Consider the following 16,192-nt stretch of genomic DNA (forward strand, 5'->3'; position numbering starts at 1 on the left):
TGGAGACCGACGGACATGAGCAGCGCCTGAGCAGCGCACCACTTTTCTTTCTTTGGACGTCGGCAAGGACAACGATTGCTTGATCAAGCTGACTGCTTAGTGCGGGACTGGGGATCTTCCGCCAAATGGAGTCTGCCGGTCGGACATATTCTCTTCATGCGGCTTAGCTAATTTGACCCTATGCAGGCCCTTCCATGGCGGCCATGATGAGCAAAAGCAAGCAGGCAAGCCCCGGAGAAAAACACGAACGAGGCCAGGGCAGCATGGGCAAATCCATCCCAATCGGCCCAGGGTTGGCTCGGCAAGGCAAGGCAAGGCAAGGCAAGGCAAGGCGCTACTTACATTTACATTTACATCTACATCTTGCCATACGTACGAAGATACGAACTGTGTACGCAGATACGATACATCGTCAGGCTGGATGAACAATGATCAGCAAAGGCCTGCCTGTAGACAACTAGCTCGACGCAGCGCTTCCTAAATGATTAACCAGCCCAGAAAATCAAAAAACAAAGACATTCTAGGTGTGTTTCCTTGTTTGAAGCTTGTCCCCTCGTTTCGCAAGCGAAGGATGCCCGGCCCTGGCTGTCTGTCGTCCAATTCCGACACCCCCGAGACCCGGCACATTTGCCCTGACGCTAGAGCGATATATGTCGCATTATCACCGACGGCGCTCTATATGACAGCCGAAGACGGTCTTCTAATCGTTGTGACGACGCAGTCCTTCTGGAGCCTCTAATATCGACTATTTGATGGCAGATGCCGTGATATAGGGCATCTGACCGGTCGTACAAGCACGAGCAATAGCAGATAAACGCTGCTCTTATGAGTGAGTATGTCTCATGGAGCTGCGGTGCGGAAATGCTGCGAGCTGTTCAATACTTTGCTCGTGGTCACGCCTCCTGTGTCCGCATGCAGTAAGCAGCGAGCAAAGCCGCCACTACCCCATATCAGATATCCAGGTCACACACCTAGACACACATACACAGTCACTGCACAGTACAGCTCCCTTCTCGACGAGGGACGAGGGCGAGGGACCACTTTTTGGAGGCAGTGACAGGGTCTGTGTGGTCTGGTCTGTGCTATATTAAACTACAGATATACCCATTAAGCCGGGTCCGTTATAGCCATGGAAAACGTCGAGTAATCTCGGCCTGCGTTCAATCACATGCATGAAGCTGTCGACAGGTCTTATCTGGCTGCTCCAGGGATTGGGAAGGGGAAGCTGCAGCCGTTAAGCGACCTCCGAGAGGATGGCATGGCTCTCTTTGTTTGCCGCGAGCAGCGTCGAACGACCCCCGACTGAATCTGCCACAGCAAGCCCAAGCAGAGGCAAGTCTTGGGCAGACTGGTGACATTCGCAGTCGGAGAAATAGTTCTTCGATGCTTCGAGATCACCCCACTGAACTGTTACTCGCGTTTCGAGCAGATCCTAACGCGCTTGTTCTGGAACAATGATGTCGTATTCCATGCCGGAGTGGGTTGAGGCTGCCAGAAACTGACATCAGTCCCTCGCCCAATGCGGGCTAGCTCAGTTGGATCAACTCAAGGAACGAATAAAACGCTGCCTACTTTTCTCGACGGGATTGGGAGGATCCAGGGGCCTTTTGTCGACTGCCGTTCGAGCCCACCAAGCCAGCAGGATGTAACGGTGCTCTGGAAGATCTCTCAAGACAGAAGAAAATGCCCGGTGATTCCCCTGACAGGACCCGTCGCAACACGCCCAATGTGGAGTGCAGCGTAACAGTCTCGACGTACGTGACGCACCCGGAAGCAAGATTATAATGTACTTTGCATGTGCCTTTCCGTGATGCATACTCGACTAGTCGTCGTCTCCACGAACGTTGTGTCGAGCGTGAGTCGCCTCCTTAACAACAAGCTCTATAGACCCCCTCTCGTCTCTTTGACTCGCGAACGACCGCGGACAAATTGCCGTGAGGCGAGTCCCACTTAGGAGATGAAAGTCAATGGGGGTGGGAGCAGCTGGAAGCTTGGAGCCGTCCACCGCTGCATCTAGCCTTGTCTGGCCTTTTGTTACAGGCGGCGAGCGAGGCTGCAGAGCCAGGAAGATTCGAGTCTCGCAGGACGGATGGGTGGATGGGGGAAGGATGGATGGGATGCCTATTGCATCATCGCCTTGAAACTACTACTATTACTACTACTACCGGCGGCGGCACCTTGAACAATCTAGGTAACGAACTCGGCACCGTAGACGCGTGCCGCTGAGCGGACTAAGTAGGTGCTAGGGATGGATGCGGCTAAAGTTGTCGTGCCTGGGTGATGGGAAACGGTCGTCAGTCGGCTGCTCTCTCGTCTGTGCGATATCTGTTTTCCCATGAGGGTACACAATTTGGCATGTACGGGCATGCTTCCATACTGTACGTATTGTTCGGGTAGGTTGAGGCCCATGCTAACCCAGCAAGTCGTGTAGGCTAAGGGACTCCCACGATGCGCTATATCGTAATGGCCCAATCATTCCAGGGGCTGCTGCTTCTTGGCTCACCGTTGCGGCTACTGCAAGTCTCCGGGAAACCCACTGCTACGATCGTGGTTGAAAGGCTCTTCGTGGGTATCCAAGTAGGTATCCTCCCTCACCTTGTTTGCATCGTCACTATAGTTGGACGTACCAACCCTGATCCCAACCGTTACGATAACCAAGTTATCATGTAAGTAAGCTAAAGGGGGCCCGCTGCGATTGGCGCGCGGCTTGTTTGCTTGACTAGTTCAGTGGGCACTCCTACTTATTTCGGTGTCAGGCACAACAGCGCACCTGTCGAATTGGGAAATGTTGGCCTCTAGCCCGCCTTGCTATAGTGACGATAAACTATAATATACTGGTTTAATCCGGGAGTCCCATGGCACCAGGAAACTGACGATGGGCACGTTTTTGTTTTGTTTTTGTTCTTGTTTTTTTCTTGGTCGGTTTTTTCCCTGTATCCTGTATCCCCTTCTCCAGCGTGGGACACACGATAGCCGGTTTGGCAAGTATGGATTAGGGACCATCATGGCGGAGTCAGCCTGACTCTCGGCGCCTCTGGGTAACGGGTTTCATCATGAACCCCTCGAAGCTAAGTCTTCCGATGAACGTGCAATTGGACATGCACTTTGGGTAATCAACGGTGTGACCTCCACCCACGAGCTATCTATCCATTGCAAGTCAGCCCGTCAGTCAGTCCGTCAGTCAGCCAGTCAGCCGTGCATCGCATCGCATCGCATCGCATCAACACCGCGCGCATCCATATCCATCTTACATGTCCATGTCAGCACTGCCTGCTATCCAAGCTGCGAATAATCTCACCTTTTCGCTCTAATATCGGCGTCGGCTCGATTTGACAGCCGTTGTCATGCTCGTGGACCTCTGCAGGTCGGTGAAGGGCCATCCGTTAGATTGCCATCGTCTTTCTGCCGTGTCCCGGTGCCCAAAGCGGGTTAAACGGCCGACCGTTATTCCTATCAATAGTAATAATAGAAACACTTGGATCGGCTGTCATTACAGTTCTATATGCGAACACACACACACACGCACGCACATGAGCGACAGAGAGAGAAGAAAAAAAAGACCGCCAGAGAATTTCCCGTCGATAGCATTTCACCATTAACGGGCAGGGGGTTTCTGCGCTCTCCACCCACCGCGGAACACCCCCTGCGCTTTTCTCCAAGCGAGCTTCAACTGGGTCTCCGCCCGCCCACCCACCTTAGACACACCTGGTCCAGTAAGTACCCTATGCATCCTTGGCTCATTGTCCAGGGTAATCTCTTGAACTGATGAACCGATTCTTGCAGGCCAAGCACCAAGGGAGCCCCCTTGTCAGCACACCATCCCCTTCTGGTTCTTCATCGGCGTACGTGCCCAACGGTCTTCTAGAAAATAGCGGGCCTGCTGGGCCTCTCGAGGCCGTCGGAGGGTTTTGCTGGCTAATCACAGCGCCATGTTGGGGGGCCAGGGCAAGCATTTGAGGAAGTGGGAGCCGTAGAGAGGGGGTGGGCAACAGGAGCCAGCAGGAGCAGGAGGAGAGCGAGATGGGAAGGGGAAGGGATGTGGCCCTGTTACTGCGTGCTGCGTGCTTGCTTGCTTGCCTGCTGTGTGTGGTGCTGCTGCAAGAGAGACAAGGCTTGCCTGTGAATGGCTCCAGGGCCCATCAGTCGATTCTCCCCGTGCCCCCATCTCGACCCATGTCATCCATACCTGCCTACTCCGTCCGCCTACATGCGCTGCCGTGAGAGAGAGAGGGTTTTGCCGTTCGGTTCTCTAGCCTGCCACACGCACCGCACAATCCCCACTGCAGCAGTTCCCTGCGCAGCAGCCATGTACTGTACTTCGGCTGGCCCTCTAAAAAAGTCGGCATAGGCGCGCGAGAGGGAGGGTCCTCTGGTATCAGAATCTGGCTCGTGTACTCAGAAAGCATAATCGTAATATACTGCGGGTGCTTTGATCTCGTCTATCAACTTTGGGTACTTACCACGCTGCCCTCTTGCGCGAAAAGAGAGAGAAACCGACACAGAGCGAGAGACTGTGTTGTGTTGCGTTGCGTGCTGCTCCCATAGTAGAGCCTCATTATTGACTGACATCTTCCATTTTGGTACGTTTCATGGAGTGATGGGATTCCGATCATCGTTTGTGATTTTCGAAACACTGTCATAGGCCTAGAGGCTCTCCTTGACACTTCCCTTGGCGTTTGACCGCGCCTGAGTGCAACGGTTCCTCAGTGTCCTCAGTGTCCAGGAATATCAGAATCCCAGTCCAAAGAGGGTCCTGGAATGTGGCCCCTCCCCCTGGCCCAGATCATCCATCGCCCTCTCTTAAGATTTTCCCACCCACGGCCTGGCTGGATGCACTGTACTGTACCGCAATACATGGCCTGCCTGCCTACCTGGAACCAGACACACCCACGCACGCACACATGCTGCTGCGTGCTGCTTGCCCGCTGCTGCTGCTGCTGCCGCCTCCTGGTCCTGGTCCTGGTCCTGCTCCTCCAGGGCGGGCCTGTAGCTCTGACAGAGTGGGATGTACTCGGACATCTGTGCTAGACCCAGGTTATCCATCATCTCCTCCCCTCTGCCTAGGCCTGATTAGGTCCTCATCCAGACCCTGGCTCTTGTCAACCGTTAAACTGCCCGAAGAATAGTGTTTAGTGCCGCGACTTGCACGAAGCCACCCCCTCCCACTAGCACCATCTACCGGAGCCATCCATTCCATACAAGTACACTCTGCCCTGCAACCTCGCGTTCCTGAACTTCACTCTAATCCAGACTTCACATACAACCCAAGCCATAACCTGACGTTACTCGGTAGGACCAAAGACGGAAGCATTGCATTGGACTATCTTTCTCTCTCTTTAACCTCCCATTGCATCATCCAGACCCAAGCAGTTGATGGTACCGGAATCTACAAAAAGATCAGCAACACCTTAGCCGACTTCCTTCGGCTACACACCACAAGACGTCTTCCTCTTCTCCTCGGACCGGGCCATCGAGATATGCTCCCATGTCCACCACGACGACACTAACGGCGACTATGGCAGAGTTGAAGCCGGAGGCACCTCACGGTAGTCTTTGGTCGAGCTACAGCGGATCGGCTGTGCCATTATCAGCTCGCTTTCCCAGCAACATGGAGTCCTCCCTCCATCACCATCCCACCGTCGGCTCCTCGCAACATCCAGGTCGGCCCCGGAGCGGTCATCCCATCGAGCATCCTTATCCCTACCAGAGGTACTCCCAGGACGAGACCGACGCCTTTGACAGACACCACGCGCCTCTGCAGCAGCACCACAGCTACCCCAACCTGAAGCGCCCGTACTCGCAGACCGAGCAGCCCCTTACCAGGAAATTGTTCAGGATCTCCGAGACGACGGCACCAAGCTTACCGTCAACCATGACCACAAGCTCCTGTCCTTCCGAAGGGCGCAGGACAAGCACACCATTGTCGACCAGCATGGCCGCATGCAGCAGCTGGAGCTCTCCGCACAGCTCCACGGCATGTTCTTCCTCTCCGAGATGCCTTCCAACGGCAGCGACGGCTCCCTGCTACAGCCCGAGTTGACTTGCTACCGGAGGAACTTGTTCCAGATCAGTGGCTCTTTGATAACACCCAGGGGTCAACTGTCGGTCATACGCCAGGAGACTGGCGAGTCGGTCCCAGTCACCAGCACCGAGGTTACCATTTCCGCAATTGAGTCTGTGGATGGCCACCCGGTCCGCCTGATCGTCATCCCCTGGAAGACTCCTCCCCCAACTCCCCTGAGATGCCCCAGACGGCCGACCAAGAGCCTGCGGCTCTGCCTCTGATCCCTTTCCAAGAGGACGGACCGGAAGCGGACGGCGAGTACGCGGTCTACCCCATCGGCTGGAGGCGATTGCAATTCAGAATGTAAGTAAACCCACATGATCCAGGTTCTTACGGTTCAGCGTACTAATTCTGTCATAGCGCCACTGCCAACAACGGACGGAGAAAGGAGCTTCAACAACATTTCGTGCTGCACCTGAAGGTTGTCGGAACACTGTCGGATGGAACGAAGGCGGTTCTCACCGAGTCTACCACGGCGCCCATCGTTGTCCGTGGTCGCAGCCCCCGGAATTTCCAGGCTAGGAAGGAGATCCCTCTTCTGGGATCGAGCGCTGGTTCCAGAGGGCAGGCGCTTGTCGAGACGGGCCTGGGCGTCGTTGCCGGACCTCTTGCCGTGAAGCCGCAAGAATCAAAGCTAAGAGGGCTCAACCTCGAGTTGCCTCGAACTGCTTTCACCTTCAACGCATCGAAGCTACCCGGCAGCCCGATGACCATGAGATCCAAGTAAGTTTAACCTTGTGGGGAGCAAGACCTCGTTGCGGGCAATGCTAACAGTGATTTGCAGTTCTTACCCGAATTGGAGCCCTCCTGGACAACATCCCATGTCCTCGATGCCTTCGTCTGCCACAACGAGCTACCCTCCTACCAGCATTCCTGCGGATTCCTACCAGAAGATGCCGCTTTCTGGACCCCCGGGCTACAGCACGGAGCCGCAAGAGATGCCTCTGCAGTCGTCGATGCCGCCGGTGCAGCTCTCTATGGTTGCTAGCGAGCAGCCCCCTCGATACGGACACAATACGCATACGTCCCTGGAAGCTCTGCCCCGCCTCAATTGTCGGTCTCGACTTCCTCCATGGGTGCGCCCCATGACCATAATCTGAACGTGCCGAGATACGTGGAGAGCGGGCGGCCTTCGAAGAGCCCTCGCCACGCGAGCCATACCTCGGTACACAGCGCCGGCTCCATATCGAACAACGAAACGTCGGAATACCGATACGGATCATATGTCCCGGTTAATAACAACCAGAGCCAGATGGGCTCTCCCACCGCCTATACCACTGGTGATAGCAGCTCGGCTGGCCACCATCAGCCGACGCGCGACTACTACCCGCCTCCCAACAGCTGGACCACCACCGCGGGTGAGACCGCCTCGGTCCAGGCATACCACAACCCGGAGAGCCGCCCATACGGTGGCTACCAAGACCAGTACAAGTCTGGTCACGCCATGCCGCCTCTGAAGACGGACCACCACGCGGCCCCGGCCGGGTATGGCAACTACGGCTGGAGCCCCTCCTAAGACAGTGGCCCAGTCGCGTCCTAATATCCCACCACCTACTCCTCCACTAGATGTTGAGACTTATACCATTCTGCTCGATCAACCTGAGCGTGGATTCGTTCCGGGGTCGAGACTGAAGCACTACCACCCACATACCTTATAATACCCCCATCTGTAACATACCCGAACAATACCTATACATACGTAATTAATGATCGAATAACGAGCCGGGGAACGAGCTCGGGCGGTGGAACTTAGAGGCAAGGGCGTCTCTTCGAAAAAAAAAGGGCGTACCCATGGTAGGCCGGATATCGGAGTCGGCTACCCTCTTACACAAGAGAGAGAAAGAGAGGACCACACTACTAGGTGTGTAATACTTTGTTTGTTGGAAAGAGCCTTTTTGGTTCGTCGGCGTCGGTGGATTTTGTCGAGCCTCTGTCATACCACCAGTTGGCAAGCTGGTTGTTTTGTTGTTGTTGTTTTTATGGCGGTCCCTACCAACCACCCCGACTTTGTATAAAGTGTATGGCTTTTACCCCCTCCTGTTTGGTTATCACGGGTTTTCCTTCTCGCGCGAGAGGAGAAAAGGAAACGGCACAGTTCGTCGAAAAAGGCGGACACCGGCGTTAGGCTCTCTGGGCTGCACACATCATTATTTGTTCGATATCCCCTTGTCGTTAGAGAGAGAAGCAATCAAGAGAAAGAAGAAGAAAGATCCAATTGTGTTGAAGCGTGTGTGCCCTGGTGGATGATGGAATTCGAGTGTGCCCTTGTGTGTGAAAAAGGTCCCGGAATTGGATGGGCGCGCTTCAGTGGCCGAGGAGGGACATGGTGGAATATGAGTGGTGTTTGCCCATGTTGTGTCAAGTGTGGTATACGTCCGGGAGACTGCCCGGGCTGGGTAGTGGTGTGTTCCTCTCTCCTCCATGGGCTGATGGTGGTTGAAGCCGGAAGCCATCCTTTTCAAAACGAGAGTCGGTGGCGTTGCTGGGTTGGCGAAAAGGAAGGCGGTCGCATGATCTCATGCACGGCAGGGAAGGTACTCGACGGCAGCAAACACCATGCCAGAGACCGGGAACATCAATTGGGTAGAATGATGGTTGGCAATGGATGCGCATATACGAGCGTGTATGTGCTTGTGCCAAAGGAAGGGAGGAAAAGAGTAACAACACAGACGGCAACGAAAAAGAGAGGAATATGGGATGGATGGCCAGGTAAACAGGTGAGCTATTCCGGCTGGCTGCAGGAGGCGGATGATAGCAATTATACGAGGAGGGGAAAATACCAATACATATACTGACTGCACCTACTTTACTTTGACCGATCTCGAGGCCCCGGCCGGAGTCCCCGTGGAAATGAAAAGGAGAATTTTATTGGAAGTGCAGTAATCCCTTGTGCAAATCATTGGCGAGCCCGCATGTATACCCTGTTGGAGGATGATGTTCTACACAGATTCCTGGGCATTTCGATCACCGTACATGCAGACCGCATTCTGGTGTCCACCAGCCGACGGGGCCGTCTCAACAACCCGGCCTCCTGGACCTCCAAATCTCAAGGGGGTTGCTGAAACTTATGATTGATCACAAAAGTCAGGCATTGTCAAGCAGGCAGATCCCTCCCATCGCACGTCGGAGACTTGAACGGGTGCAACGGTACTTGCGTGCCTGGCAGGAAAACAGGACGCGGAGACGAGATGTGAGGATGCAGTCGACTGACGGGCGTCCCTTTGGCGGGCGTCGATCAGACATGGACAGCATGGTGTTCCGTTCATGGGTCCCGCCAGCGCGGTAGACTTGCCCTGTGCTGTGGGCTTCGACCAGGCTTGTGCCGCTGCGCTAGGCCCTTGACCATGTGGCTCTGCTAGTCTTCGTGACACGCTCCTTTTTAGGAGTATGGCTTCGTTATCGCCCTCTATTACTTCTTATCTGTCGGCCTTTCCATTGGCTCCCGTTTCTTCTCCTCCCCCGATACCACCTCAACCCAAAATAAACTGGAACCCCAAGGCTTGCCTGCAGCCTTTCAGTCTGTCGACGAACGAATTTCAAATCTCGGTTTATTTGATCAGATGAGATCTACCCTGCACTTGCATTCTTATCTGCACCCACGCGCGCGCGCGATCCATACGTTTCATCGTCAACTGCGACAACCCTTCGCAGGACGAAGGGAGAAGAATTTTCCTCCCCCAACCCGGGCATTAATACACAGTCTATACGTGTCACAGCTTTGCTTGTTGTGTCAAGCAATATCCATCATGTTTGACATCCCCGAGGCTAAGCGGTTAGTTCCATTGCGTCAATTACCCAGCAGCATCGGCTCCTGTTTTTTTTTTTTTTTTTTTTTTTTCTGCAGCTGTTCTTGAGGAAGACCACCGAAACTAATGGGTTGGCGTGTACAGAGTCAGGAGAGAAGACCTGTACAGCTCCGCATCGTCTGATGCTGATGATGACGACTTGATGGGCCAGGATGGGCAGGTGGATACAGAGCTGCGCGAGCGACTGAGGGCGCAATTAGCTGGCCTGCTAGATCTGGACATCTTATCGCCATCCTCATTACCTGCCCCGGGCGTTGCTGATACTCCGGCCCAGAAATCGGGGACGGCAGTTGCTTCAGACGAAGGAGCCAATGGCCCTCCTGCTGGGACCAATGGGGAACTGCTTGCGACAGACGAGAGCAACCCAGACGAGGTTGCATTCACTTTTCGTCTGTTCCGTGATGAAGAACCCTCGCATACCGTTGTCATTAAGCAGGGTGACGAGACCCAGGTAGGCGGCAAAGCCGAGTTCGTCGTGCCCAGGAGACCACAATCATACTATCTGGCCGGCAAGCCAGATCAGGAGACCATGGCGCAATACAAGTTTGCAGCGGTGAGCACAGAGTATCTGCTGGCCAATGCCAAGCAGCGAAAATGGGGACTTGAGAAGCCCTGGAGGGTCACCAAGATCACCGTCACAGCAGACAAAAACGCCAAGACCCTGCCCGACGCCGGTGGCGCAGAGGACACGACCATGGGTGAGAGCAAGAAGACGCGGCCCGGTAAGAAGCGAAGAGTCCTCTTGCGCACGCGGGAGAAGGCCAAGCGGGAAAAGGAAGAGGCTGCGAAGAAGAAGCTTGCCGACAAGGAAGAGCATCTGAAGGAGAAGAAGAAGAGGCTCAACCGGGCAAAGAAGCTCAAACGCCGGGAAAAGCAACGGAAGCGAAAGGCGCCGGTGGAGGAGGTGCGGATGAACCAAGCTCGAGAGAGACGAGTCCGGAATGAGAATGGGAGCTCCAGGATTTACTCCATGTGCTGTCTCCCAAATATGTATGCACGATGACACCTCTTTTAGATTCTTGCTGGCCATTAATTACATTCGACTCAGATCGAGCTTGAAGCCCTTTTATTGCCGGGCACCACTTCAGCATCAGCTACATCACTTCCAGGTCGCGGTACGGAATCAACGCATTCTTATTAAGGCGGTGTTACACCATTATAACCATGATAGAAACCACGACATCTATATCAACGCTACCCACCGAAAAGCTTGGAAAGAGCTGCAGAGTGTCATTTCCAGGATTCACACATGTAAACCTAGACCGAAACACCTGGGACCATACAGCTTACACTGCCTTCACAACCGCAAAGACTATTTGGTCTTAAGAATCTTAACTCCCTGGACGAAATCATCTGCACTGTCCGTCCCCATAGTTCGAGCTTTGAACCACCATAATAGCAAGCTGAAAGGTTTCCAGGTTCCCAACTGACCAGTGGCTCGGGACGGTCCGATTGAGAGTGCCAGCATAATCTTGGGATCCGGCTTGTACTCCTCGACTTTGCCGTCTTTGAAGTATGCTTCGAACTGCTTTGCCAAATATTCAACCTGGGCGCCAAGAGTGGCCGCCTGTGCGACCTGAAGATTTCCCGCATCCCCAACGATGAAGACATTCTTGTACTTGGGAGCTCGCAGGAAGGTATCCTGATGCAAGCGCCCACCATCATCCCGCATCTCCGGCGGCGCAAACTCGGTGTTGAACTTGATACCATAAGCCGGGATGAACAGGTCGGTTTTCAGCTCGACCTTTGTGGAATCCGCCTTCGTGAGTTCGACGACTTTGCCTCCCTCGGAATCATTGATGCCAGAAATGCGCGCATTGGAGATGACCTTGACTTGAAGCTTCTCGAGCTCCTTCTTGGCCGTCTCGCGGGTGGACTTCATTATGCGGCTCTCCAGGGGCAATGAGTCGGCGGAAATGATGGTGATGGATTTAGCTCCGGACTTTGCATAGCTGTAACCCAGCTCTCCGGCAAGTTCCACACCCGTGATGCCAGCCCCACCCACGACAATCGACGAGGCCTTTTCAATCTGGTCTCGCAGTTGAGAGATGGCGTCGCGGGTCTGCTGACTGGTACCCACGGCCTTCCATGGCATGCCGTCCCTGGCGTCTGAACCGGTGGCGATGATGACTGTGTGGTATGCGATATCGCGCTTGGTGCCGTCGTTCAAGGCCACCGTGACGGAATTGGCGTCGGGATGCAACGACTCCGCCTTTCCGGGGACGAACTCGAACTTGTCATGGCTGTACTTGGAAAAGGCCGCAGGGATGTTGTAGAGGACCTTGTCCTCGCCCATGGCGCCGGGTATCACCACGCGAGGAGATGCAATGTTCCAGAAGAACTCGTCATTGGGCGCGACGAGGACCACCCGCAGGTCTGGGTCGGTTTGTGTAGACTTAGCTGCCAGCCAGTGGGCGACTGGGATACCTCCCAGGCCGGCGCCGAGGACAACGACGGTCTTTGACATCTTGTTTTCCCTTCTTCGTGTGATTTCGTTACTCTTTTTAAGAAAGAAGTAGAACAAGTCAAGCGGATCGAGCCGTGTCCAGATCTCAGGAAAGCGCTGGGGTTGTTGCTGTTGTTGTTTGTTGTACGATGGTGTCTTATGCAATAGCAACTGTTATACAATGGGTGTTTTGGGTCAACGGTCAAAGCGACGGCGGACCGATACAACTTTATAGCGAGGCTACACCATGAAATTCTTGGGACAGCAGGAGCCCGGCTCTTTCTCGCAATTTGTCACCCGAATAATCATCATTTCCCCTCCAAAGGGCACCAAGCAAGAATGCGGTGTGCTTGATTTCAAAGGAACGAAATTACGGGATGAAGGGATTACAAAGGATTCCCGCGCGGGTATTAGCTAAGCAGAGCGCCTTATCAGGCGGTTTGGGCGGTTTGGGCAGGCTGCCAAGCTAGCTCTGCGCGCGGCCTGCAATAACGGCCGAGGAAGTGACCAACTATTGAAGACTAAGAAATAGGGCAAATCGCTGCAGCATCCTTGTGCTTGCATTGCGGCATTTGTACATGTGATATTTGGATCGAGAGCAAGAAGGCTGGTTCGCATTGGTACTTTTTGCGTCGTTGTTGAAGCAAACACAGCAGCTTACTGCACAGGGGCGTACTGCCGGCCCCCCGTGCTTTTGCTGCATTGTGGGACATGGACAGACAGCGACGTGTCAACCGAGTAAGCCAATTGTTTCCCAGGCTACGTTCTGGCTACTTAACCTGGGGTCCTCGGTCCTTGGTTTGAATGAACAATGACGGGCCGCATATACCGACACCATACGTTGGCCATCGATAATAGCAGCAGAGCAATAAAGTGTTGTTTCACTGCATTGGGGTGTGCTTATGGGGTGCTTGGGGGCGCAATGAACCCAATTATGGTGGCGGCCTGCCTCGATCAGGTCATCCTCCTTCCTCACCACTGGCGACGTCCCATACAAACCCTTGATGCTACAACAGAAAGCCTGGACTTGCTCGAAGATAGAGTTTGCAATCAACTTGCATTTGACAGATATGGCGCGCGCCTCGTTTTTGAGCCATGTCAAGTCAAGGGTTCGTCCACTCTCTCTCTCCACATGCACGGTTCGAAACTGCGTTTCAGATTGTGGCGGTGCCATCAATCCATTTTGTTTTCCACGTATTGAAACCTCCCCACCCGCCATGGAAGGCCAGGCTTCCAGGTGGGTTCAATTCGCGTTGTCAGTTGAACACACTATCGTTCGCCAGGCTTACACCTCCAAGCTTACATCATTGCAGACTTGCACGATGAACATCGCAATTTTGTTCGGCCCCTTCTCGTCTGTTCTTTTTCTTCTGTCTTTCTTCCGTTTTCCTTTTCTCTGAAGTTTTATCTAGATTCGTCCTGTCGGGCAGATGCTACGATGTCATTGCAAGACTCATGACTCGGGACATGTTCAGCGCACCAATAATGCAACTGCTCCCTGATGGACCATCACTCTATCAAGATCACAGCCTCGTTTTTCTTCGTGTCATGTCGGCTGGCAGATAACCCCACGTTGCTAAATATATCTTCACAGTCAAGCCTTAGGCTAGCAGCTAGTGCTACATGACGCGGGAAACCGGAGGCGAGAATCCCCAGAAATGCGACGCGTTGATTGCCTTCTTCATTAGAACCGCTCAGGGCCCCGTGTCCACACGTCCGGCAGGGGCGCTGCGAGGAATGCTTAGCGGCAGGCAGTTGGCTCTGAGCCTCTGACTGGCTCGGTCGGGCTAGCATCTCGGCTTCCAGCCCTCCAAGAGAGCGTCGGATCGGATTTGCTAAGCTCTTACGGTGCTTGGCACGTAGCAGCCCCCACCAACCCGTTTCAATTCAGGGGTAATGTCTGTCTGAGCGATCGACAGTAGGTTACAGACTCTGGGCATTTTTACTAGCCTGCCGGACCCTGTTCCTGAACTTCAAACCCTCTCTCCCTCTCCATCTGCATGCCCCATCTCTCGACACGCTCGTTGTAGAAAATTTGAAGCATCATTCTGGGATATATAGTCGATAGCATCCCGTACCGCTCGTTTCAACCTTCTCTTCAGGGACTCACTGTTAATTCAAACAGACGATCTCCGGTTATCATCCTATACCCACACTGCGTTGCTGGCCATCTGCATCATCTTCACTTCTCACTTCTTCATCTGTTCTTTTTATAGACTTATTTCTTCCTCCTTTCCTGTGATTATATAACGTATATACACCTACATCATCCGACTTCACCATGTTGTACTCATTTGTCACTGTCCTGGCCGCGGCCACCCTGTCGTTGGCGTCCACGCCCAGTGGCTTCACACCCGCCACCCAAAACCCTCTGACTGTGATGTTCGGCAAGACTGATGGTACGGGCGGAAAGGAGCTCACCAAGGCCGGTAAGTCAACAGCACGATCCTGAAAGAGGGAAGGGAGGAGCAAGCAGCAGCGCGCTCGAATCGCGAAGCCCTAGAGATGAAGATGAGAGCGCTAACATGCAATGTGCCCCACAGCAACCGCCAATGCGCCTACCCTCTCCACGAGCAAGAAGCTCGAGGGCAAGTCTTTCGCTGTCATGATGATCGATCTTGACATCCCGACCGACACCGCCGGCAAGACCAATACGCTTCTCCACTGGATGCAGACCGGTCTGACCGTCGCCGCCAGCGGCGCCGGCTCCGCTCTCACCGTGCCCGGCACCGTCAAGGCCGCGGCCCCGTACTTCGGGCCCTCGCCGCCCGCGCGCACGCCGCTCCAGCATCGCTACACCGAGATCCTGGTCGACACGTCCGCCGCGACGCCGGACCAGCTCAAGGTGCTGACGGACGCGGCGGCGAACCGCCAGGGGTTCCAGGCCGAGGCGGTCCTGACCAAGGCCAAGCTGCAGGACAAGGTCGTCGCGGGCAACTTCTTCACCGTCTCCAACGCTGGCCCCGCCGCCGACGCGACCAAGGGCGGCGCCAAGGGCAACTCCACCACGCCCGGCACCGCCAAGGGCACCGGCAGCGCGACCAACCCCGGCAAGCAGACTGGTCTCCCCGTCAAGGGCGAGGCGTGGTCGCGCCAGGCTAGCGGCATGCTGACGGGTATTGCCGTCGTGGCGGCTGTGTTCTTTGCTCTGTGAGAACTGCCTATATAGGTTAGGGGTGGGAAACAGCGTGGGCATAGATTATAAGGGATAAAAGACAAATACAGAAGAAGAAAAGTTCGAACCAACTTCGCGTTTGATTTGCAGATATGTGAAGTGTGCTTTCAACCTAGCAAGTAGTAGGTTTGGTCAGGGAGACTAATCGAGTTGTACAACCATACGAGTCGACAATCTTGTGGAACCTCATACTTGTCACTAAGCAGCGATTTGTACTTAGGTAAGTATTCGCAGCAGACTAACCTAAACAGATGTTCCAATATACAGACATAGGAGATGGATGGGCTCCATGCATAGGGGTTCAGGATCAGGAGCTCTTATGCGTTTAGAGGCGTTGTTCTAGTCCAGGACCAAGCCGGCAAATAGCAGTGCTCCCCGAAGAACATATATAGTACTCTGGACTATGCCGATGATGCTACTCCATCTATAACTAGCCTCTATTAGCCACGTTGTCTGATTTGAAATGGCTATCCGGGTTACTGGATAGTCGCGGCGCACCGAGGCTTGTCCATACAGCGGCAACAAGATTGCCGAGATATTTCCACGGGTTTCCCGGCGATAACAAGGGACCGACTATGTTGCACGATGGAAAGGGAATATTGACTCTTTTCTTCTTTAAATCTAAAGTTCGTTTCATCAGTTTGATGTCTGTCCCGCCCAAATAGGTACACCTTCAACTCTCTATCATTGCGGTATGTAAC

General features: G+C 54.1%; 4 protein-coding genes across 4 annotated transcripts; 3 read left to right on the forward strand and 1 right to left on the reverse strand.

The window, feature by feature from the left end:
- Window positions 1-5,485: 5,485 nt before the first annotated feature.
- On the forward strand, window positions 5,486-7,580 carry PG997_012094 (Transcription factor; the record flags this gene model as incomplete). Its single annotated transcript, XM_066816408.1, is given in 6 exon segments — window positions 5,486-5,865; window positions 5,901-6,204; window positions 6,243-6,367; window positions 6,425-6,787; window positions 6,849-7,088; window positions 7,100-7,580. 6 exon segments carry the CDS (start codon window positions 5,486-5,488, stop codon window positions 7,578-7,580), a joined length of 1,893 nt encoding a protein of 630 aa, XP_066662100.1.
- A 2,230-nt stretch (window positions 7,581-9,810) lies between these two features.
- On the forward strand, window positions 9,811-10,873 carry PG997_012095 (uncharacterized protein; the record flags this gene model as incomplete). Its single annotated transcript, XM_066816409.1, has 2 exons — window positions 9,811-9,836; window positions 9,955-10,873. 2 exons carry the CDS (start codon window positions 9,811-9,813, stop codon window positions 10,871-10,873), a joined length of 945 nt encoding a protein of 314 aa, XP_066662101.1.
- A 309-nt stretch (window positions 10,874-11,182) lies between these two features.
- PG997_012096 (FAD binding protein) lies at window positions 11,183-12,337 on the reverse strand (the record flags this gene model as incomplete). The annotated part of the gene is made up of 1 exon (XM_066816410.1): window positions 11,183-12,337. One exon carries the CDS (start codon window positions 12,335-12,337, stop codon window positions 11,183-11,185), a length of 1,155 nt encoding a protein of 384 aa, XP_066662102.1.
- Window positions 12,338-14,597: 2,260 nt separating this feature from the next.
- PG997_012097 (uncharacterized protein) lies at window positions 14,598-15,470 on the forward strand (the record flags this gene model as incomplete). The annotated part of the gene is made up of 2 exons (XM_066816411.1): window positions 14,598-14,745; window positions 14,860-15,470. 2 exons carry the CDS (start codon window positions 14,598-14,600, stop codon window positions 15,468-15,470), a joined length of 759 nt encoding a protein of 252 aa, XP_066662103.1.
- Window positions 15,471-16,192: the final 722 nt, after the last annotated feature.

Source organism: Apiospora hydei (genome assembly GCF_038363865.1).
Source record: "Apiospora hydei strain CBS 114990 chromosome Unknown utg000009l_segment0_segment0, whole genome shotgun sequence".
Classification (NCBI taxonomy): Eukaryota; Fungi; Ascomycota; class Sordariomycetes; order Amphisphaeriales; family Apiosporaceae; genus Apiospora; species Apiospora hydei.